At 44.9% G+C, this 23560-nt stretch overlaps 1 protein-coding gene across 12 annotated transcripts in view; it reads right to left on the bottom strand.

Moving 5' to 3' along the window:
• LOC139581296 (phospholipid-transporting ATPase IG-like) overlaps nt 1-23560 on the bottom strand; it is a 73084-nt gene that overhangs the window by 16123 nt on the left and 33401 nt on the right. For all 12 annotated transcript variants that reach the window (XR_011676188.1, XR_011676186.1, XR_011676187.1 and 9 more), the window contains exons 4-26: nt 20442-20522; nt 19220-19327; nt 16773-16901; nt 16372-16460; nt 15390-15440; nt 14956-15020; nt 14622-14703; nt 14238-14388; nt 12322-12519; nt 11191-11361; nt 10501-10712; nt 10339-10410; nt 10161-10234; nt 9966-10069; nt 9535-9716; nt 8151-8417; nt 7716-7893; nt 7348-7450; nt 7096-7241; nt 4951-5010; nt 3849-3976; nt 3489-3690; nt 3301-3404 (exon numbers count right to left, since the gene is read on the bottom strand). Coding sequence is in view for 7 of the 12 variants with exons in the window: in XM_071410890.1 (XP_071266991.1) it covers nt 3301-3404; nt 3489-3690; nt 3849-3976; nt 4951-5010; nt 7096-7241; nt 7348-7450; nt 7716-7893; nt 8151-8417; nt 9535-9716; nt 9966-10069; nt 10161-10234; nt 10339-10410; nt 10501-10712; nt 11191-11361; nt 12322-12519; nt 14238-14388; nt 14622-14703; nt 14956-15020; nt 15390-15440; nt 16372-16460; nt 16773-16901; nt 19220-19327; nt 20442-20522 (2957 nt within the window). In the remaining 5 variants the exon portion in view is untranslated. The remainder of the gene's footprint in view (nt 1-3300; nt 3405-3488; nt 3691-3848; nt 3977-4950; nt 5011-7095; nt 7242-7347; nt 7451-7715; nt 7894-8150; nt 8418-9534; nt 9717-9965; nt 10070-10160; nt 10235-10338; nt 10411-10500; nt 10713-11190; nt 11362-12321; nt 12520-14237; nt 14389-14621; nt 14704-14955; nt 15021-15389; nt 15441-16371; nt 16461-16772; nt 16902-19219; nt 19328-20441; nt 20523-23560) is intronic.

Raw genomic sequence — 23560 nt, 5'->3', positions numbered from 1 at the left:
TCGAGCCCAGGTAGGGGCGAGGAGAGGGATGGAAGCTATACTGTTACACTGGCAATACTAAAGTGCCTACAAGAACATCCAATAGTCAAAGGTATATGAAATACAAATGGTAGAGAGAGAAATAGTCCTATAATTCCTATAATAACCTCAACCTAAAACGTCTTACTTGGGGATATTGAAGACTCATGTTAAAAGGAACCACCAGCTTTCATATGTTCTCATGTTCTGAGCAAGAAACTTAAACGTTAGCTTTCTTACATGGCACATATTGCACTTTTACTTTCTTCTCCAACACTTTGTTTTTGCATTATTTAAACCAAGGTCGAAATTGATTTGATCGATGTATTATATTAAGTTAAAATAAAAGTGTTAATTCAGTATTGTTGTAATTGTCATTATTACAAATAAAAAAATTTTTTTTATATAATTAAAAAATAAAATAAAAATCGTCCGATTAATCGGTATCGGCTATTATTGGTCCTCCAATAATCGTTATCGGCGTTGAAAAATCATAATCGGTCGACCTCTAATTCACATAGGTCAGTCCAAATTCAGCAGTCACATGGTGCTACATGGTGTGCTGGCATTTGCTCCAGCCCATCACAAACTATAAAAAAAAATTGGCCGACCAAGAGCCATCTGTTCGTTCGACCAATCGATTGGTCTCAATTTTAAAAACGTGTATTTTTCCATATATAGACACATCCTATGTGTTTTAATCAAATCAACTATATGCACTGAGCTTGTCTGAAGCTTTAAGAGCACTGATGAAATAATTAAGACAAACGACTAGAGGGAGTCCCACCGCAATTGATTTGATTGTGCTGCGCCTGGCTCAGACTCGAGGCGCTGTCACCAAAACAAAAAGACAGCGAGTGACTGTGACGAGCACCCGTTGTATCGCTCTCCTCCCTGCTGCAGCGACCATCACAGACCATCAACGGTGTTTATGGTGCTGTCCGTGTTGCTGAAGCTGCAACAACTACAGCCATTTCTGACTGAAAAGTTATGTTACCGAAATCCTTAAATTGTTTAGGAAAAACATTCCCTATTCCCTTGGCCTCAAACCTTGCTCTCATTACATCACATGTATGCACCACATGCACATGACCAACAGGGCCTGACCTACAACATATCATAATCACATCATTAAATTGGTTAGAAACTCTGAACAAAGTAACAGCAAAACAAGTGACAAATTCGAAACGGGGAATGTTTACTGGTTGCTCGGGAGGTAATGTAGAATAAATTTGGCTAGAAAATACTGAAGATCAAGAAAAATAAGGAAAGGAGCAAATGCTGCATGCATATTACGTGTGCCAAACAGATGGTGCTACATTACAATATCATTTTTCTGACAGTTTGGAACAATGTAAACACTACATAAATTATAAACGAGTCGGTTGTAAAAAAAAATTGTAAAGCCTTTATTATAGCAAAGACTAAAAACAGACTAAAAATGTAGGCCTATTTATTGTTTACGTTGATTATGCATTTGCAAACATTTCTAACTTGTTTTTGCTTCGTCATTATGGGTTATTGTGTGTAGATTGATATCTATAAACATATATATAAATATATATAAATATATAGATATAAATATAAATATATAGATATAAATATATATATAAATATAAATGTATATTTATTTTTATGAAATATCACATTTACTTAAGTATCCAGACCCTTTACTCAGTACTTTGTTGAAGCACCATTGGCAGCGATTACAGCCTCGAGTCTTCTTGGGTAAGACGCTACAAGCGGGTTCAAGTATGGGCTCTGGCTGGGCCATTCAAGAACATTGAGACTTGTACCGAAGCCACTCCTGCGTTGTCTTGGCTGTGTGCTTAGGGTCATTCTCCTGTTGGAAGGTGAACCGTCGCCCCAATCTGAGGACACAATCATGTCTCGGAGCTCTACGAACAATTCCTTCAACCTCTTGGCTTGGTTTTTGCTCTGACATGCACTGTCAACTGTGGTACCTTATATAGACAGGTGTGGGCATTTCCAAATTGTCTAATCAATTGAATTTACCTCAGGTGGACTCCAATAAAGTTGTAGAAACATCTCAAGGATGATCAATGGAAACAGGATGCACCTGAGCTCAATTTCGAGTCTCATAGCAAAGGGTCTGAATACTAATGTAAATAAGGCATCTTTTTTTTGTGCAAATCTCTAAAAACCTGTTTTTGCTTTGTCATTATGGGGTATTGTGTGTAGATTACTGAGGATATATACTTTAAAAAATCTATTTTAGATTAAGGCTGTAACGTAAAATGTGGAAAAGGTCAAGGGGTCTGAAAACTTTCCGAAGGCACTAATTATTGAAATATAGGCCTAAGTAAGTTACGGTATTGACTAAACAGGATGCGCTCTTAGGCCTACAGCTCGGTGGTGTTTACGCAAGGCTGCTATACTAAGACAATGACATTACTTGATATAACGATGATAATAATAACAACGACGAGATCAAGCATAAAGGAGGCGTATTATTATTTTAAATATACAAATTCGGACAATTTGGAACAGTTAAACGCAAAGCTGTCATCAAGGCAAAGGATGGCTATTTGAAGAATCTCAAAGATAAAATATGTATTTTGATTTGTTTAACACATTTTTGGTTACTAAATCATTCCATATGTGTGTTATTTCATAGATTTGATGTCCTGACTATTATTCTACAATGTAGAAAATAGTAAAAATAAAGAAAAACCCTTGAACGAGTAGGTGTTCTATAACTTTTAACCGGTAGTGTATGTGGACGATGTATAGAGCCAGGCACATTTAACAGTTTGGCTATTGAATATAGACCTAATTAAGTTGGGGTTTCCTCTTCTCAATTTTCTTAGACAATTAAGGTGAGTGCTGTTTTCTCATCTCCTAACTCCACTGCTGCTTCCGCCACATTGTTCTCAACACCAACATGCTGGTTAACTTTGCTATTATGCCCATAGAAACATGGTCTAGGAAAAGGCGCCAATTCAACAGCGCACTCATGTGTTTCAGAACCGCGGACAGCGACCACTATCCAACGCGGATAGCGCATTCGTTTTAAAATATGATTTTTTCATTTGTGTTACAATTTCAGTAGCACGTCTTAGAATGATGGACTGTGCCATCCCCGCAATGGATCAGTCCACTAGGCGCGAATCAGACCGCTGTCTTGTACACCATGATTATCATTATTATTTTTTGCTACTGCTCGACTAAAGAAATCTCGGATGACCAACAGCCTATCGACCAGTCGACTAAATGGGGTCAGCCTTAATTGAAATATGCACCAGATGATCCAGTACTCACCATATGATCCCACCCCAGAAGAAGCTGAAGAACATGTAGAAGGCCAGCGAGCCCCAGATGACAAAGTGATTGATCCACGTCCAATGGCGAGTATCCATAGCCAGCTAGAACCACAAAGAGAAGACAAGTGTTATCATTGGTCTAAAAATGTACTTCAAATAACACAATTGAGTTATAACGTGATTTACCTTCAGCGTCACGGTGAAAACGAGGACAGTAAAAACAATCGTTCCGTACGACCAATTCCCAAACACCTGGCCATTATCCTGCAGGGCGGGGTTACTAAAGAGAAAGCGGACCCCGAAGAAGAATAAGAGGCCCTGGTAGACCCCCAGTAGTGTCCAGTACAGGAAGGGGCCCCAACGCAACATGGCATTCTTTGCTACGTCCCTAAGGAGAGAGGGAGAAAAGGGAGCAGGAAGGAAGGATGGGGAGACCGTAAGAATACAAAGATTTTGAAACCACTTGCCTGGCTAGTTCTAACCACACTAGAAGCCTGTGCATTCTCTGCATGGGTGCAGAATGAATAGTTTAGTTCCCGGTCCTACCTGTAGAGGGCGGCATTGTCCATCAGGACCTCCATACAGATGTGCTGCTCCAAGAGGCTGTTGGCCAGGATAGGCATTGAGGTGAAACAGATGTTGTACATCGTCAGATAGGCTGCGTCGTAGAGGGGCTGGGGAGGACGGGAGGGAGGGGGAAGGGAGTGGAGGGATTGGGAACCAAGGGGTTAATTACACGGAGAGGAGAGCGCACACACACACACTAGCTACACAGCAAGAGGGCTCTATAGCCTTGAGCCCGTTGCCGTGTGGCCACATGCAACAACCCATCCTTTGATATATATACACACACAGACGGACCTGAGAGAGCAGGACTGAGATGAGGGGCATATTTTTCACTGAGCTACTGAGAGACTATTTACATATCAGAAGTAAGCTGTGTATACTCAGATGTGAAAATGTGGATCACCTCCTGCTAGAGTTAAACATGTGCCAAATTAATGAATCATTTGGCACATTGGCTAATATGGCGAAGAATTACTTGGTGTATCCAAGGGGATGTACTAGTCACACTGTATATAAATAATGTGAATTTCATATGTATATACTAATTTAGTCAATGCGTGTCCTAATATTTAAACATTTCTTAATTCCATTCTTTTACTTTTAGATGTGTGTGTATTATTGTGTATTGTTAGATACTAGCTCTGGATAAGAGCGTCTGCTAAATGACTTAAATGTAATGTAATGTAATGTACTGCACTGTTGGAGCTAGGGACACTAGCATTTCGCTACACCCACAATAACATCTGCTAAATATGTGTATGTGCCCAATACAATTTTATATGTACTATATGTCATATATATATATATATATATATATATATATATATATATATATATATATATATATATATATATATATATATATATATATATATATATATATATATATATATATATATCATACTGCAGCCACTCCAGGAGATCGAGGATAGGGGGGGGGGTCATTCCAACCAGAGAGGAAGAGTATGGGCGTAGACTGGAGAAGGTGCTGCGGTTCAATGGAATACTCTGCCTTTTCATGTTTAGAGCATCTTTGAACTTCAGAGAGAGGAGCCCCAGCAGGGCCCAGACCACTACTCACTTGCTGGGAGTATCCACAGAAAAACTGGTACAGGAACTGTGGTAAGATGAAGCAGAGGTTCTGTAAACAAGAGTGTGGGAAAAAGAGCCCGAGGTTAGGCAATGGACATCAAAAGTCAATGGACATCAATGGAGGCTGCTGAGGGGAGGACGGCTCATAAGTGGCTGGAATGGAGTGTAACGGAGCGGATGGAATGATATCAAACACATGAAAATCATATGTTTGACTCCATTCCCTTGACTGCATTCTGGTCATTTTTATGAGCCGTCCTCCCCTCAGCAGCCTCCACTGACAGATATGTCCTTTGGTGAAGAGCTTTGGTGTTCGGGTGTCAGATAAATCATATGAGCTTAATCACGGTCCTTTATCGACATCAGAAGACTTGGCTGTGTACAGTTGTGGTCGGAAATTTACATACACTTAGGTTGGAGTCATTAAAACTCGTTTTTTTAACCACTCCACAAATTTGTTGTTAAACTATAGTTTTGGCAAGTCGGTTATGACATTTACTTTGTGCATAACACAAGTAATTTTTCAAAAAATTGTTTACAGACATTATTTAACTTATAATTCACTGTATCACATTTCTAGTGGGTCAGAAGTTTACATAAACCAAGTTGACTGTGCCTTTAAAAAGCTTGGAAAATTCCAGAAAATTATGTCATGGCTTTAGAAGCTTCTGATAGGCAAATTGACATCATTTGAGTCAATTGGAGGTGTACCTGTAGATGTATTTCAAGGCCTACCTTCAAACTCAGTGCCTCTTTGCTTGACATCATGGGGAAAAAAAGAAATCAGCCAAGACCTCAGAAAAAACATTGTAGACCTCCACAAGTCTGGTTCATCCTTGGGAGCAATTTCCAAACGCCTGAAGGTACCACGTACATCTGTGCAAACAATAGTACGCAAGTATAAACACCATGGGACCACGCAGCCGTCATACCGCTCAGGAAGGAGACGCGTTCTGTCTCCTAGAGATGAACGTACTTGTGAGAAAAGTGCAAATCAATACCAGAACAACAGCAAAGGACCTTGAAGGTGCTGGAGGAAACAGGTACAAAAGTATCTATACCCACAGTAAAACGAGTCCTATATTGACATAACCTGAAAGGCCGCTCAGCAAGGAAGAAGCCACTGCTCCAAAATCGCCATAAAAAAAGATAGACTATGGTTTGCAACTGCACACGGGGACAAAGATTGTACTTTTAGTAGAAATGTCCTCTTGTCTGATCAAACAAAAATAGAACTGTTTGGCCATAATGACCATAGTTATGTTTGGAGGAAAAAGGGGGAGGCTTGCAAGCCAAAGAACCATTCCAACCGTGAAGCACGGGGGTGGCAGCATCATGTTGTGGGGGTGCTTTGCTGCAGGAGGGGCTGGTGCACTTCACAAAATAGATGGCATCATGAGAAAGGAAAATGATGTGGATATATTGAAGCAACATCTCCAAACATCAGTCAGGAAGTTAAAGCTTGGTCGCAAATGGGTCTTCCAAATGGGCATTGACCCCAAGCATACTTCCAAAGTTGTGGCAAAATGGCTTAAGGACAACAAAGTCAAGGTATTGGAGTGGCCATCACAAAGCCCTGACCTCAATTCTATAGAAAATGTGAGGGCAGAACTGAAAAAGTGCGTGCGAGCAAGGAGGCCTACAAACATGACTCCGTTACACCAGCTCTGTCAGGAGGAATGGGCCAAAAGTCATCCAACTTATTGTGGGAAGCTTGTGGAAGGCTACCCGAAACGTTTGACCCAAGTTAAACAATTTAAAGGCAATGCTACCAAATACTAATTGAGTGCATGTAAACTTCTGACCCACTGGGAATGTGATGAAAGAAATAAAAGCTGAAATAAATCATTCTCTCGACTATTATTCTGACATTTCACATTCTTTAAATAAAGTGGTGATCCTACCTGACCTAAGACAGGGAATTTATACTAGGATTAAATGTTAGGAATTGTGAAAAACTTGAGTTTAAATGTATTGTACACCTCACTCCCACATAACCCGCATACCTACTGCTCTTTGGTTGGCAGCAACACAGGCTTCCGTGTTACAGCTCCAAACCATGACCTCATCATGATCCTCAGTAACCATAAGCACAATACTGTTATGGCGCTCAAATATCTGTGCTGCCCCCTACCTTGTAGAAGAAGTATTGCACCAGGTGGGCAATACGGACGTAGTAGAGGTGCCCGTGTCCCAGTAGCAGTTTCTTCAGGTGCTTGAGTTTAGGGATGGCATAGTCACTGTTCCTCACTGCCTGGCGACCCTCTCTACCCTTTATACCTGAGACAGGGAGGACGAGGGAAAATATTACAATGTAATATGTGATGTCACATAGAAAAGGCACTGCCTAATGCCTTTGGTGGTCTACCGATGTCCCGAGTCTTACCGATGCCAACGTGTGCCTCCAGGATCATACTGACATCGTTGGCTCCATCTCCGATGGAGAGGGTGATGGGGCTGCCTTTAGAGTTCTTCACCATCTTTACTATCTATAGGAGAGAGAGCGGAAAAGGAATGAGAGAGTTTGAATTAAATCCCACTCGGTTCTGCATTCAAAACTAAATGCACAGATCACAGATGCAGACATTTGTCATATTATTACCAGGTGTAATGTGTTAAATTACAGAGTGGTTTTTGAGGACGTGATAACCTTTGCGCGAGACCTTAACTGTCACACTGATTAGCCTTTAACTACCGTAGCCATATGCAGTTAATCTACTTGATCTAACAGCAAGCGCCTAGGACGTCACTCACCTGGGCCTTCTGTAGGGGAGCCATGCGGCAGCACAGGACAGTGGTACAGTTCTGACAGATCTGGAGGAAGAGACTCTTGTAGCAGCTGGAGTTGGAGTCAGGAGAGGAGTTAAGCACCAAGGACAGAGTGGCTCCGTCTATGATGAAGCCGTAGTCCTGGTTGGCTGAAGACCAGCTCCTGGGAGGGACAGAGAATGCAGAGATGGGTTTAGATTTGACCCAAGAACGCGAACTAGAGCAAAACCAGACCGCAAATCCAGTCCAGGTACGCAGCTGTGTTCGCGTCATCAATTAGAATTCTGGGAGAGGAGCAGGTCTTATAATTCAAGACCTTCGCATTCAAAACATATTTTGCTACCAATTGTTATCAATTGACAACTAGCAAGAGTGGCAACAAACTCCTTTCAACCTCCAACCCCTGGACTCAGTACTGACCTGGTGACCCCAGCCTTGATCGGTGGGGCGTCCTGTACTGCCCTCTTGTGGTAGTCCAGCAGCAGCTCGTGGAGGCGCTCCTCTCTCTTCCTCCCCAGGTCCACCAGGGTTCGCACCGTCAGCTCCAGCAGCTCTGTGCTCCTCTGGAACAGCCGGCAGGCGTAGCACGTGGACTTGGCCGTCTCCATCTTGTCCCCCGTCAGCACCCACACCTTCATGCCGGCTCCCTGCAGGGCCTCCATGGTCTCGGCTGCCTCCTCCTGCAACCTGGCGACAGAGGGAGGAGGAGAAAGGGGGGAGTGATGGATGATAAGGGGTGTGTATCAGAGAGAATGAGTGATGGGACGAGAGGGATGAGGAAGTAAGACAAACAGTGTGTGTGTGTGACAGTCGGTGAAGCAGTAACCGAAGCGGTGGATCAGACAGTGAGGAGACAGACGGGATGTTCTGGTGCTCACCTCTCTTAGAGGCTTTAATTTACAATATTAACAGGCACAGGACTAATTGGCCAATAAACTTTGTACAGAAAACAGGATGTTGATAAAGACTTGAATAAATAAAACCCACAAATGCTGGTGCTCCAGATACTCAACTAGTCTAAAGGCCAGTTTTATTGCTTCTTTAATCACAACAGTTTTCAGCTGTGCTAACATAATTGTAAAAGGGTTTTCTAATGATCAATTATCCTTTTAAAATGATAAACTTGGATTAGCTAACACAACATGCCATTGGAACAGAGGAGTGATGGTTGCTGATAATGAGCCTCTGTACGCCTATGTAGATATTCCATAAAAAATCTGCCATTTCAAGCTACAATAGTCATTTACAACATTAACAATGTCTACACTTTATTTCGGATCAATTTGATGTTATTTTAAAATGGTCAACCAAAAAAAAGTGCTTTTCTTTCAAAAACAAGGACATTTCTAAGTGACCCCAAACTTTTGAACAGTAGTGTTTATCCTAAACACACACACTTCAATAACTTTAACTTCTACTTTAAGTCACAATACACATTCATGAAATAATTCACCCCTGCGATTATTTTGGTTATTTTGGTGATCAATTTGGTTATTCCCGCCAACGAATAAATTGTTCCTCGATGACATGTAGACTAATTTGCCTCATGCGTAATGCACACTGGCACTTCAACAAGGAAACAGCGCAGCACTTCAGACAAGGCGCGTGCGCCTGTATGACAGCTCATATTGTAGAAAAAATATATACAACTCTCACCGCACACGCAGGGTTTTACCTCAACACATTATGGCTTCACTTTTTTAGGCTGTGCCCCCAATTGGCCTCCTATTTGGTCCACTACTTTAGACCAGAGCCCTTGGGGTTAGTGCACTATATGGGTAATAGGGTGACCGTGTCCGCCCACCTGTCCTCCACGGCGGTAGCTCCGATCAGGCTCATCCCGGTCTCCACCTGGTTGTACACAGCCATGAGTTTCTCCTCTCGGTCCTGCAGGGCCAGCTTGGCTTCCCTCAGCCCCGTGTCTGCCTGGTCATACTCCTCACTGCTCAGCAGCTTGTAGGCCACACACAGCGTCCGGTAGCCCTCCTGACAAGTAGCACAAACACACATAGTACGTTAACACACACACTCGCCGTTGATAATGTGGTTTCTGAATGTGAGAACACTACATTTCCAATGTGTCTATTGCAAATAAACGTGAACCTTGAACAAGAACCTTAAATGAACACAAAACAAAATGGCAGCCTCCCTGGGCACTGTGAGACATAAGCGCGCGGACATACACAGGCTGTATGAACACAAGTTAGTGAAAAAGATGGGGTTGCTGTGACCCACCGTAGCGTTGCGTTCCACGTGCATGCGTATCCTGTCCACCTCCTCCTGCCTGACACGGGGGAAGATGGAGGAGTCGGCCCCCTTACAGAACAGCATGGTGTCCCCTGAGCAACCAACACAGCCAGGCAGGTTAGGGACAGGAGTCAACACAGGGCAGAGACAAGGCAGCGACGTGGGAGGTAATTGCAGCCTTACCTGATTTGGTTCGGACTATCACACTCATACGCCTTCGCACCGGGTCAAAGTTCAACACGTGAAGCAGTTCGTACCTGCAAGTTCAGAGGCCAACGTGAAGTCAACAAATGAGAACATTCTATATGACAAAAAAAGACTAGTAAAAATCATGTATTTAACTTGTTATACGATGACTTACGTTTCAACATCGTTGTTTCTGTTCATCACTCTCATGTTCTTGCTCTCCATACCAAGGAATTTGAAACCGTACCTGTAGATGGCGACAAAGTGAAATGTTCTGATTCAACAAACCAAGTCCCCTTATAGAAGTTGATTTGATTGCTCAGGCCCTGCCTCTTACTTCATGGCTCCCTTGACCAGTGCCACCTCGTCGGGTGAGGAGGCAATGAAGCCCCTGAGGTCCGCAGGGCGGACCGTCTCTCCATCCAGCCCCATGACGCCGTCCACCTGGTCCTCTACACCGTCTGCTACTCCGTCCCCCTGACCCGTAGCCTCCTTCACCTGCACCGTGTGGCACAGACACAGAGCCCGCAGGAACAGCTCCTCCTTCTCCTGAAAAACACACAGACATACTTATTTTACAGTGTGCTATTTACCAGGGGTGTGTTCATTAAGAACCAATTGCAAACAGGCTGAAGAAACAGGGATGGACCTCCCTTAACTTTTCGCCGTTGCGAAACATTTTAAACGTTTTTCAATGAATATAATAATGAATACACCACTGGTATTTACTTTGACATGACCTAGTAACAGCTAACACTACTACTACCTAACAATATCCATCTCTATGGGATTCAATAACACAGGTAGCAGACAGTACAAACTGCTGGACCCATTAAATCACACTGGTTCTGGCACAGGTTGGGTGTTGTCAGGCCAGAATACACACGTGTGGCGCTTGTTATCATGTCAACACGGTGTGACCTCTGTGGTTCCACCAGCACACTGGGACATCTGACACCCATATATGTTGGCCTGCCTGACTGGAATAACTGAGGGTGCAGACAACCAGTTTGTGACAGTCACCCACCCTGCCAGCCTTCTGCTGCAGTATGTTCACAGGTCCATCTGTGACACAGAAGCCGTCCAGCTCGGTGCCTGAGTCGGCGTACTTGTACTGGAAGCCGTCGATGCAGCACTCGATGAACTCCATGTTGTTCTGGGTCAGCGTACCCGTCTTGTCCGTGAACACGTACTCCACCTAGAGGAGACAAGGCAAAACTGTAGGGTCAGAATAATACCCGTCTCACACTACTGAGCCGAGCCATGACGTACAGGGCTGGCCTGGAGAGGCATCTACCATAATCGCTGGAACCATGCTGGAATAGAAGAGATCTGAGCCAGCACAGTACGGCTCGGGTTAGGCCCTGTAGTGAGAATCAAGCATGAGACTCTTCCAGGGTTGTAAAAAAAACACTTGCCACAATTAATGGCTGCGAACAATAACAATGGGCAATTAATCCCTGACAGAGTTACACCGCATAAATCTAGTTTAACGAATCACCACCTTTAATTGAAGTAATCATCTGGCAAGCGGACCGGGATTGATCTACGACGCCACTGTTTGGCGCTTCAGTAAAAAGACGTCGGGAAGGCAGTCAGTCAAGTCCTATCAGGCACAGTTAGACCATTTCATATTGTGAAATTTGAGGTGTTGTTCATTTGGGTTTAGGGTCATCTCACGCCACCAAATACAGAGGCTAAGAGCAAAGAAGCCCTGGACCTCTATTACTGTGTTTACACAGGCAGCACAATTCTGATCTTTTGCCCAATTATTGGCAAGAAAATATAATCAGATTGGTTAAAAGACCAGATCCCCCCCCCCCCGACTAATTGGTCTTTTAACCAATCTGATTATATTTTCTTGCCAATAATTGGGCAAAATATCAGAATTGTGCTGCCTGTGTAAACGTAGCCCATCAACACCTACGGCCTTGTTTGTACCTCTTCCCCTTGAGGTAATCTGATCTAACATGACTGGGTAACTGAGAAGTACATCACATAGGATGCCTTTTCAAAGTATTCATGCAGGGTGGATATCTGGCCAAATGTATGTAAGACTTCAGTGGGAGTCTGGCATGTAAACTAGGGTAACCATGACCAGAGACCGCTCCTTCGGGGAAGTGGTTATGGTCTTATCGACACAGGCTTAACCCCTGACCTGTCCCAGCTCCTCGTTGAGGTCGGATGTGTTGACCAGAGCCCCTTCCTGGATCTCGGGGTCAAAGAAGTCCTTGTCCCAGGAGATGAAGAAAGAGCCCAGGAACTTCTGCATCTCTACTGTCACGTACATGGACACGGGGATGATGAAGTTGAACAGAACCATGAACGACAGGAAGTCAGTAAACATCTTCAGGTACTGGGGGAGAGAGGAGGGAACACAGGGAACCTAGGGTTAAAACACTTCCACAGACCTTTGAGAAGAAACAGGCTCACACTGTTAATGCCGTGCTGAATGCCATTGGTGTATTATGACTCTTGGTCAATGAACTAGGCTCGTAAGGTGTTTTTAGATGTAGGTAGGGGTAAAGTGACTATGCATAGATAATAAACAGCGAGTAGCAGCAGTGTAAAACAAAGGGGGGGGGGTGTAAATAGTCCGGGTGGCCATTTGATTAATTGTTCAGCAGTCTTATGGCTTGGGGGTAGGAGCCTTTTGGACCTAGACTTGGCGCTCCGGTACCGCTTGCCGTGCGGTAGCAGAGAGAACAGTCTGACTTGGGTGACTGGAGTCTTTGACAATTCTTTGGGTCTTCCTCTGACACCGCTTAATACAGAGGTCCTGGATGGCAGGGAGCTTGCTCCCAGTGATGTACTGGGCTGTTCGCACTACCCTCTGAAGTCCCTTACGGTCAGATGCCGAGCAGTTGCCATACCAGGCGGTGATGCAACCGGCCAGGAAGCTCTCGATGGTGCAGCTGTAGAACTTTTTGAGGATCTGGGGACCCATGCCAAATCTTTTCAGTCTCCTGAGGGGGAAAAGGTGTTGTCGTGCCCTCTTCACAACTGTCTTGGTGTGTTTGGACCATGATAGTTTGCTGGTGATGTGGACACCAAGGAACTTGAAACTCTCGACCCGCTTTACTGCAGCCTCGTCGATGTGAATGGGGGCGTGTTCAGTCCTTTTCCTGTAGTCCACGATCAGCTCCTTTGTCTTGCTCACATTGAGGTAGAGGTTGTTGTCCTGGCACCGCAATGCCCCGTCTCTGACCTCTTCCCTATAGGCCGTCTCATCGTTGTCGGTGATCAGGCCTACCACTGTTGTGTCATCAGCAAACTTAATGATGGTGTTGGAGTCGTGCTTGGCCACGCAGTCGTGGGTGAACAGGGAGTACAGGAGGGGACTAAGCATGCCCCGGGGGGCCACAGTGTTGAGGATCTGCGTGGCAGATGTGTTGTTACCTACCCTCACCACCTGGGGGCGGGCCATCAGGAAGTCCAGGATCCAGTTGCAGAGGGAGGTGTTTAGTCCCAGGGTCCTTAGCTTAGTGATGAGCTTTGTGGGTACAATGATGTTGAACACTGAGCTGTAGTCAATGAACAGCATTCTCACATAAATGTTCCTTTTGTCCAGGCGGGAAAGGGCAGTGTGGAGTGTGATTGAGATTGCATCATCTGTGGATCTGTTGGGGCGGTATGCGAATTGGAGTGGGTCTAGGATGGTGTTGATGTGAGCCATGACCAGTCTTTCAAAGCACTTCATGGCTACAGACCTGAGTGCTATGGGTCGGTAGTCATTTAGGCAGGTTACCTTCGTGTTCTTGGGCACAGGGACTATGGTGGTCTGCCTGAAACATGTTGGTATTACAGACTCGGACAGAGAGGTCAAACATGTCAGTGAAGGTACTTGCCAGTTGGTCAGCGCATGCTCGGCGTACACATCCTGGTAAACCGTCTGGCCCCGCAGCCTTGTGAATGTTGACCTGTTTAAAGGTCTCACTCGCTACGGAAAGCGTGATCACACAGACATCCGGAACAGCTGGTTCCCTCATGCATTGTATTTTAGTGTGCGTTACAAGCTGCTAAACTGTATTTGAGTGTTTGCGTAAAGTCTTACTAGCAGAGAGAAGGCCTCACCAGGTTGGTATCTTTCTCCTTCTGCGTCTTCTGGTTGTACCAGGGCTCGTCCTGGCCTGGTCGGCTCTGCCACACATACTTGAGTGTGGTGCACACCAGGGCCTTGCTCACCAGGATGCACAGGTACACCAGCAGGAAGGCATTGATAGACCTGAAACAGGAGTAATAACCAATCTTCCATTAGCAACACTGAGAATATACATCCACTGAGAAACAGTTACTATTTATATATCTATCTCAATATCCCCCTGATATCAATGTGAATGGACTTCAACTACCCCAGCATCATACAATTGACCATTGTTCCCCTGTGGCTAAACCAAAAATATAGCCCCTCCAGTGATCTGCTTCTCCTTTTATGTAATTCTCTTTGACCCTCCTTACTTCTCCACCGCAGAGCGCTTCTGGGACTTCCCCTGGTAGTTCAGAGCCATCTTGGTCTCCATGCCTGAGTAAACTGCCACACCTAGAGAGAGCGAGAGAGAGAGAGAGACAGACAGCAGAGAGAGAGAGAGAGAGACAGACAGCAGAGAGAGAGAGAGAGACAGACAGCAGAGAGAGAGAGAGACAGACAGCAGAGAGAGAGAGAGACAGACAGCAGAGAGAGAGAGAGACAGACAGCAGAGAGAGAGAGCAGTCAGGATAGTCTCACACACTGACACCAGCACTGAGGGTCATTCAAACCCTCAATTGCATTAAACAATGTCCTGTAACTCACCATATATCTTCTGAGTGTTCTTCAAGGTAGCACCTTTCAGGAGGAGATTCTCTGGACCCAAAGACCTGAAGAACACCACACATTGAGAAAATACTGTCACAAACCTAAAACACCAAGACAGTTCCGTTCTCTTAGTGGCACACTAGCACTCTCTAAAAATGACTACTACTCTTAACGGACAGGACACAAAACATTTTTTTATAAAGACCATTACAAACCGGCCCGGTGACAAATGCTTCCGAGTCTGTGCCAGGTTCAGCTTTACTTTAATGCTCGTTTGGCATTATAGATCAATGAAATAATGATTTGATGGTAATGCAAAGGGAAAAGACAGAGTGCTTAAGAGACTGTTTTTAGTTGTTTTTTTAGACTGATGTACAGGAGGGGGGAGGAGGGGCTGAGAGGAACCAATAGGGGGAGTGGTGAGCACTTACCTCACAGCAGGTTCCTGGTTGTTCCTGTAGATGTGCATACGCCCCACAAATCTACAGACACAGACACGCATGAGTGCACTGCCCCACCCAATAGCAGTAACATACATGTACATCACAGGAGGCTGCTGAGAGGAGGCTCATAATGTCTGGAACGGAGCAAATGGAATGGCACCAAACACCTGGAAACCATGCGTTTGATACCATTCCACCTATTCCGCTCCAGTCATTACCATGAGCCCGTCCTCCCCAATTAAGGTGCCACCAACCTCCTGTGACGTACATCTCACGATGGACCTGAATTGAATTAACTGTGGAATGGGCTAGAAAAATACTTTCTGATATTAGAAACACAGTGATGACTAATACCACCAGGAAGCACAGGAACTAGTCAGACGTCAAACTAATCACAACCCCATATGCTGACCAACAGGACTTTGCACGGACTGCACCAATTTAGAGCGAGCTAATGACTGGTGGTTTGTCCGACTGCACGCTGGCACCACCACTCTGTTTCATTGATTGTGAAACGTAGCAGCATCTGGCGTCTTCAGCTCCTTAGGACGTCTGAAACGCCATTGATGTCTGGAGCCCAACTGTCCTATAATGGCAGCTCCTTGGCCATAGGTGGCGCCAAACCACTAGGTTTACGGAGAGGATACAGCTGTGCAAACAACTGGGTCTGTTCCTCAGCTTGGGCCAAATCTAACTGAACTTTCCCTTCAATTCCTGGCCAGTCTCATCCACAAATCAGGTTTACTAACAGTCTAACATCTCTCATAACAATATGTCAGAGAGATAGATCTAGCGTATAGCCTGCCAACACTCAACGTAATGACACTGCAGCTATCAAAATGGCATCCTAATTGACAGTTGATTAAACGGCAAACCCCGAAAGTAAAACCAGTGTGCTTTTACGGTCCAGGGAGCAGATTCACAAACGATCGGTCTACGAAGAAACGTGCAACAAGGATTCATAGCCTACTTGTAGAGGTCAGGCTGCGGCTGCTCGCACTCGATGGTGGCGCTGAGAGACTCCAGGTTCCTCTCCGTGTCTGGCACTGTGTAGTGTGTCTGAGACAGATCCAGGAGAGAGTGAGTGCCAAATATTTCAGGTCATCACTGCAGCTCTCTAAAAACACCCCCCCATAATGGCAGACAGGGACACAGGCAGGCACACACGCGCAGGCACAGCCAGACACACACACGCGCAGGCACAGGCAGACACACACACGCAGGCACACACCGTCGGTGGATTTGAGTGAAGAGTGATGGAGAGGAAGGGAGTGATGGCAGATAGAAAGCGATGCCAAAGCCCCCCACGTCTGCCATGATGACACGTCTCAATGACACAGTGATTCTAGTGTTACTGTAGCAGCACTCCACCTTATGGTTGGACTCCCCGTCCAGACTGGCCGTGGTGACAAAGCAGGTCTCGTCCTCCCGGCTGGACTGCAGCAGGATGAGGTCGCAGGGAAAGGTCTCATCCTCAACCACCTCCACCACATCCCCAACCTAGAGGAACAGAATACATCAGGTCCATTCAGAGGACCATGCCAATTCCACCCATAGTCGCTAGGCCCTTGTGGATTTGTTTGGTATAAGCAAATGGTGACACTTCCACCGTCCTAGCCTATCAGAGGGCACACGTTGGAGCTGTAATCAAGTTGCTTAAACCTGTCATATCTTCTCAGATCTACAAAAGTGCATAGGGAGGTCTAGGGGGTGATTTGGGTTTGGGCCAGAGAGTTTGGACATTGACGTTAAACATAAAAGCATTGTGAAGCTACACTCAGTGTACAAAACATTAAGAACACCTTCCTAATATTGAGTTGCACCCCCTTTCATTTTTACAGTTGAAGTCGGAAGCTCACATACACCGTAGCCAAATATATTTAAACTCAGTTTCACAATTTCTGACATTTAATCCTCATAAAAATTCCCTGTCTTGGTTCAGTTAGGATCACCACTTTATTTTAAGAATGTGAAATGTCAGAATAATAGTCAGAATAATAGTTTTATTTCTTTCACCACATTCCCAGTGGGTCAGAAGTTTACATACACTCAATTAGTATTTGGTAGCATTGCCTTTAAATTGTGTAACTTGTGTCAAACGTTTCAGGTAGCCTTCCACAAGCTGGTCAATTTTGGCCCATTCCTCCTGACAGAGCTGGTGTAACTGAGTCAGGTTTGAGTCAGGCCTCCTTGCTCGCACATGTTTTTCAGTTCTGCACACACGTTTTCTATGGAATTGAGGTCAGGGCTTTGTGATGGCCACTAATACCTTGACATTGTTGTCCTTAATAAGCCATTTTGCCACAACTTTGGAAGTATGCTTGGGGTCAATGCCCATTTGGAAGACCCATTTGCAACCAAGCTTTAACTTCCTGACTGATGTCTTGAGATGTTGCTTCAATATATCCACATAATTTTCCATCCTCATGATGCTATCTAGTTTGTGAATTGCACCAGCCCCTCCTGCAGCAAAGCAGCCCCACAACATGATGCTGCCAGCCCCGTGCTTCACGGTTGGGATGGTGTTCTTCGGCTTGCAAACATCCCCCTTTTTCCTCCAAACATCACAATGGTCATTATGGTCAAACAGTTCTATTTTTGTTTCATCAGACCAGAGGACATTTCTCCAAAAAGTACGATCTTTGTCCCCATGTGCAGTTGCAAACCGTAGTCTGGCTTTTTTAATGGCGGTTTTGGAGCAGTGGCTTCTTCCTTGCTGAGCGGCCTTTCAGGTTATGTCGATATAGGACTAATTTTACTGTGGAAATAGATACTTTTGTACCCGTTGCCTCCAGCATCTTCACGAGGTCCTTTGCTGTTGTTCTGGGATTGATTTGCACTTATCGCACCAAAGTACGTTCATCTCTAGGAGACAGAACGCGTCTCCTTCCTGAGCGGTATGACGGCTACGTGGTCCCATGGTGTTTATACTTGCGTACTATTGTTTGCACAGATGAACGTGGTACCTTCAGGCGTTTGGAAATTGCTCCCAAGGATGAACCAGACTTGTGGAGGTCTACAATGTTTTTTCTGAGGTCTTGGCTGATTTCTTTAGATTTTCCCATGATGTCAAGCAAAGAGGCACTTAGTTTGAAGGTAGGCCTTGAAATACATCCACAGGTACACCTCCAATTGACTCAAATTATGTCAATTAGCCTATCAGAAGCTTCGAAAGCCATGGCATCATTTTCTGGAATTTTCTAAGCTGTTTAAAGGCACAGTCAACTTGGTGTATGTAAACTTCTGACACACTGGAATTGTGATACAGTGAATTATAAGTGAAATAATCTGTCTGTAAACAATTCTTGGAAAACTAACTTGTGTCATGCACAAAGTAGATGTCCTAAACGACTTGTTAAAAACTATAGGTTGTTAACAAGAAATTTGTGGAGTGGCTGAAAAACGAGTTTTAATGACTCCAACCTAAGTGTACGTAAACTTCCGACTTCAACTGTATCTTGCCCATTCACCCACTGAATGGCACACATACACAACCCATGTCTCAAGGCTTAAAAAGCCTTCTTTAACCAGTCTCCTCCCCTTCATCTACACTGATTGAAGTGGATTTAACAAGTGACATCAATAAGGGATCATAGCTTTCACCGGAATTCACCTGTTCAGTCTGTGTCACGGAAAGAGCAGGTATCCTCAATGTTTTGACTGAAATGTATCATCTTTCTGCATGACCTACTTGGGATTACCATACCATAGAGCCATACAAGAACATGCCAACTACCTCTCCCTCCCGACCCCCGTGTCCCTAAGGGGATATTTATTTCTGGGGAACTTGGCCGACGCGCAGCTTGCTAAAAAGGTACCTTGATCTTCTCGCTCTCCTTGCATGATCTCCGGCCGTCCTCCAGCACTGTCACCAGGTACTTATTCACCTCATTATCTGCCTTGTGCCGCAGCCAGTCCTCATAGCCCTGAGAGCGATGGCGGGAGAAGAGGGGAGGTGAAAGGGTGGGAGAGAGAGAGGGAGGAGTAAGGAGGGAGAAAGATGGGGAGAAGAGAGAGCAGAAGATGGAGAGGGAGGGAAGAGGGTAAGCGAGAGTGAAAGGGGACATGAGGGCCAATAGATAGTCAGTGCCAGAGGTCAAGGTAACAGGGATAGAGGAAGAAAGATGCCAGAGGGAGGGAGGGAAGTCAGTTAAGAACAAATTCTTATTTACAATGACGGCCTACCCCGGCCAAACCCTAACGAAGCTGGGCCAATTGTGCGCCGCCCTATGGGACTCCCAATTACGGCCAGTTGTGATACAGCCTGGAATCGAACCAGGGTCTGTAGTTACACCTCGAGCACTGAGATGGAGTGCCTTAGACCGCTGCGCCACTCGGGAGCTCGGGATGACGCAGGGAGGAAACAGGAGGAGGAAAGAGTGGGTGGTAGGTGGATGGACAGAGAGAGGGAGGGAGGAGAGAGGGAGCGACGACGTCCTTTTAGTAAGGGACTGACTTGCAGAGCTCACCTAACCCAGTCTACAGAGCCTCCCTTGTGTCCCACTTCAAAGCCTGGCTAAATGCAGCAGCAGCATCGCTAGCCGCTATCAGTGTGTCCCATATATATTTTTGGAAGGAAGTCCACCCTCCATTGTGCATTTCAAAAAGCCCTAGCAGCAGGCCACCAGAAAAGCCAGTTCCTAAAACAATACATCTAAAAGCTTGGACACGCTTCAGCAGAAAAGAGATTCCTCTGATCATTTGTTTCTATACGAGTGACTATAGTACCGTTTGGTCATGTTCCAAGACCACTTTCCCCTTCTCTTTTTAAAAATCACCATCGCACAGCATTACTTTGGCTATGACAAAACCATAGGCAACGATTCCATACTTCACACCCCAAAAAATAAACTTTTACGGAAAGGGGAAGAAGAAAAAAAATACTTGGAAGAGAGGTGGTGGAGACGCATGGAGAACCACAGAAATAGAGTTACTAGAATGGGAAAGGCCCCTCAGAATGGGGATGCCGGTTCTAGTTATTCTACATCTATTGGGGAGGGGGGCAGTGAGGTCAAAGGGGACAGTGCTGTCGTTTCTTACCTGTTTGATGGCTGTGACAGTGATGACGAAGAACAGGGGTAGGCCACTAGTGACTGGGCTGGTGGGGGTGTCTACGATCACCTGTAGGAGAGAACACCAGAAACTTTACGGACTATACAATCCCGATCATAAAGTCTTATGATAAAATGAGACTAATTTACTACGAGCTCTAATAACTACTCGACTACTTGTAAATAGTGATTAACACTGACTAGGTCATAAGTCCTATCTAGACTACAACGTAGTGATTGCAGACAACTCCGTCTCGGGAGTGGTTCAGTGCAGGAGTCATTTCCAAGACCATTTCTTAAATGAAAATACACTGAATGGGAAAATAACATTGGACAAGTTACTACAGATTCCTCAATGACATGGTGCAATGTGGTTAAGGTTCAGCAAGCACTCCCACAGGTTGTATTGTGTGTGTGTGTGTGTGTGTGTGTGCGCGCGCGCCTAATCTCTCCGTCCAACAGAGGGGCATGAGACATTTCATACCGAGGCAGAGTAGGCGGAGAACCCAAGCAGCTTGGACCTGCAGGACATCTAATCAAGTGGGTCAGGGCCATTGTGGGATTTAATCTGCACACACACAGGGGCTGGTGCCTGCTGCCTGCCTGGTTCTGGTGCCAACGTCTCAGACCACTGAACAAGCTCTCCTCTCCTGCTGGGCTGCTGAGAGCAGTGCTGGACCGCAGGCCGGGGGCTGTACAGGAATCTGGTGTGTGTGTACATACAGGAACCTGAACCACTAATGAGCCTAAAGAGCATGCCTGCACAGGGCCAATCAGGTAATCCCAAACAATCAGTGGCTCAGGAACACCGCCTGACTGGAGCTACGAGCCAAAAGCTTACCAGCAAAAACAGCCCCCAACAACATGCAACGATTGTGTAATTGTGTGTGTGAGAGAGAATGTGCTGTGTAGCCTCTTAATGCTGTCACAAGACAGATTTGACCCCCTCTCCCCTGATCCTGCAGCACGCAAAAGGCTCTCACCACCGGGGCTCCCACTGAGCAAGTGGCCTGTGTTACGGAACACACACACACACAACTGCACGCACGTACACAAACACACACAAGTACACACACACACAAGTACACACACACACACACAACAGTGCGCACAGAGTGGCTCTTATTTGTCATTCGGTGCATGAGCTGTACAAGCTGTCAGATAGGCATCCGCTGAGGCAGGAGCAGGAGACATGTTGTGAGCCCTCGGTCTGGTGTTCTCCTGCTTTCCTGTGAGAGGACTGACAATGAGGAACATGCTGCTTCCCCACTAACACAGCCTCTCTCTTCCGCTCACATACGCAGGGCAGCAGTTAGCCTAGAGGTTAAAGCGCTGGGCCAGTAACCGAAAGGTCGCTGCTTCGAATACCTGAGGCAACAAGGTGGAAAATCTGTCAATGTGCCCTTGAGCAAGGCACTTAACTCCAAATTGCTCCAGCGGCCCTGTAAAAGGGGCCCTCCAGGGGCCCTGTAAAAGGGGCCCTCCAGGGGCCCTATGGTCTACCCTGTAAAACCACACCTTTCGCTGAACCTATCCGGTGTATGTAACATTATCTAACATCGATGCCCACACACACATCACAGTTTGATACTGCGACCAAAACAGCTGCATTTTCAACAGTTTGACTTAGCAGTGCAACACGTTTTTAATTGGTCGCAAGGGTAGCAGTGACATTTTTTTGACCTGGGCATGTTTGTTTTTGGTTCACAATTTGCTTTTTTATTATCGTGATTAATTCACATTACTGTGAATGCCCCTGTATGTGTGTGTGTGTGCAGTGCACGTAGTGAATATGTCTACAGTACCACTTTATATAGCCGTTAGAGATACTAATGATAGCCTAACTGTCTTCAGGTAGATGGAAAGGCAATTAAAAGGTAACTACAAAGTAGTAGCTCATGATTATTTGCATAAATCCAGTAGCCATTTGTTTTGAAAACTCCATCACAAATGCACTACAGAGACCATAACCTAAGCTTCCCCCTAAGTACATGGAATTGTTAAATTCTCGCAGTATCTCACAGGAATTTGGGACTTCACAGATTTTCTAATGCCGAAACCAGATTAGATGCATGCCATAAGATAAATCAAAATATGATATTTGCAATATCACTAAACAAAATAAACAATCAAAAAAGAACAACATAGCCGATACAATGTCGAAACATGATTTTGTCATGAGCTCAGTACCATTTGCTTGATTTTTAGCTAGCTAGCTAATGTTAGCATGCTAGGGACGTTAGCAGAGGCTGCTACATGATAATCAGTTAGCATTAGCTACCAAGCTAACTATAGTCTAAAAGAAACTGATGCAACCCTGCTGGCTAAGTGGCTAGCTAGATGAGCAGTGGTGACAGTGACGTCCCTATGAGATTCAAGGCTTTAATAAGTGCCATCGTGCAGAAATTACAAAGAAAATACTGGTTGATGAGCTAAGTTTGCAATGACAGTTAACAGTATGCATGCACAAAAGTCAACAAGGCATGCAGAATGGACTGCCTTTCTGGGACGGGACTGCCCCCATCTCACTACCTAGTAGAGGGGTACAAAAACGCCAGAACACAAATGCATCACATAGCTCATACAATTATATTTGGTTTAGATCAAAAGAAAATAGATGTTGTAAAGTATAAATGGAGAAATATTCACAAAATTCCTGAATCTCCAATACAGGAATGCTAACAAAAATATTTGCAGAAACTCGTTACTGAAGACGGAGTCATCTATGATTCTCCGAATGATATTTTAAAAGAGGAAGCTAATTATTTTAGGCAGATGTTTCTCTTTTCCGTCTCATCCTTTCCCACTGAATGAAGATTATGGTAAGGAATTCTTTCCAAATAATATAAAAAATGGAAAATTAACAAATGTACAGGAAGATCAGTGCAAAGGCCAAATTACAGAGGAAGAACTTTGAGGCTATTAAATCCTTTGTCTGGAAAAACCCCAGGGCATGATGGCATACCGGTAGAGGTATATCAAGTATTTTTTGATATACTAAAAGCTCCATTGTTAGATTGTTTTAACTACTCCTATAGTCTGTCAGGTACTCAGCAGGAACAAGACCCAGATGGCAAATATAAAAACGCAGTCTATCTAAAAAACTGA

The sequence above is a fragment of the Salvelinus alpinus genome, chromosome 7 (genome assembly GCF_045679555.1).
Source record: "Salvelinus alpinus chromosome 7, SLU_Salpinus.1, whole genome shotgun sequence".
Lineage (NCBI taxonomy): Eukaryota > Metazoa > Chordata > Actinopteri > Salmoniformes > Salmonidae > Salvelinus > Salvelinus alpinus.
Note: the sequence above shows the minus strand (reverse complement) of the source record. Positions and strands in the feature narration are given on the sequence as shown.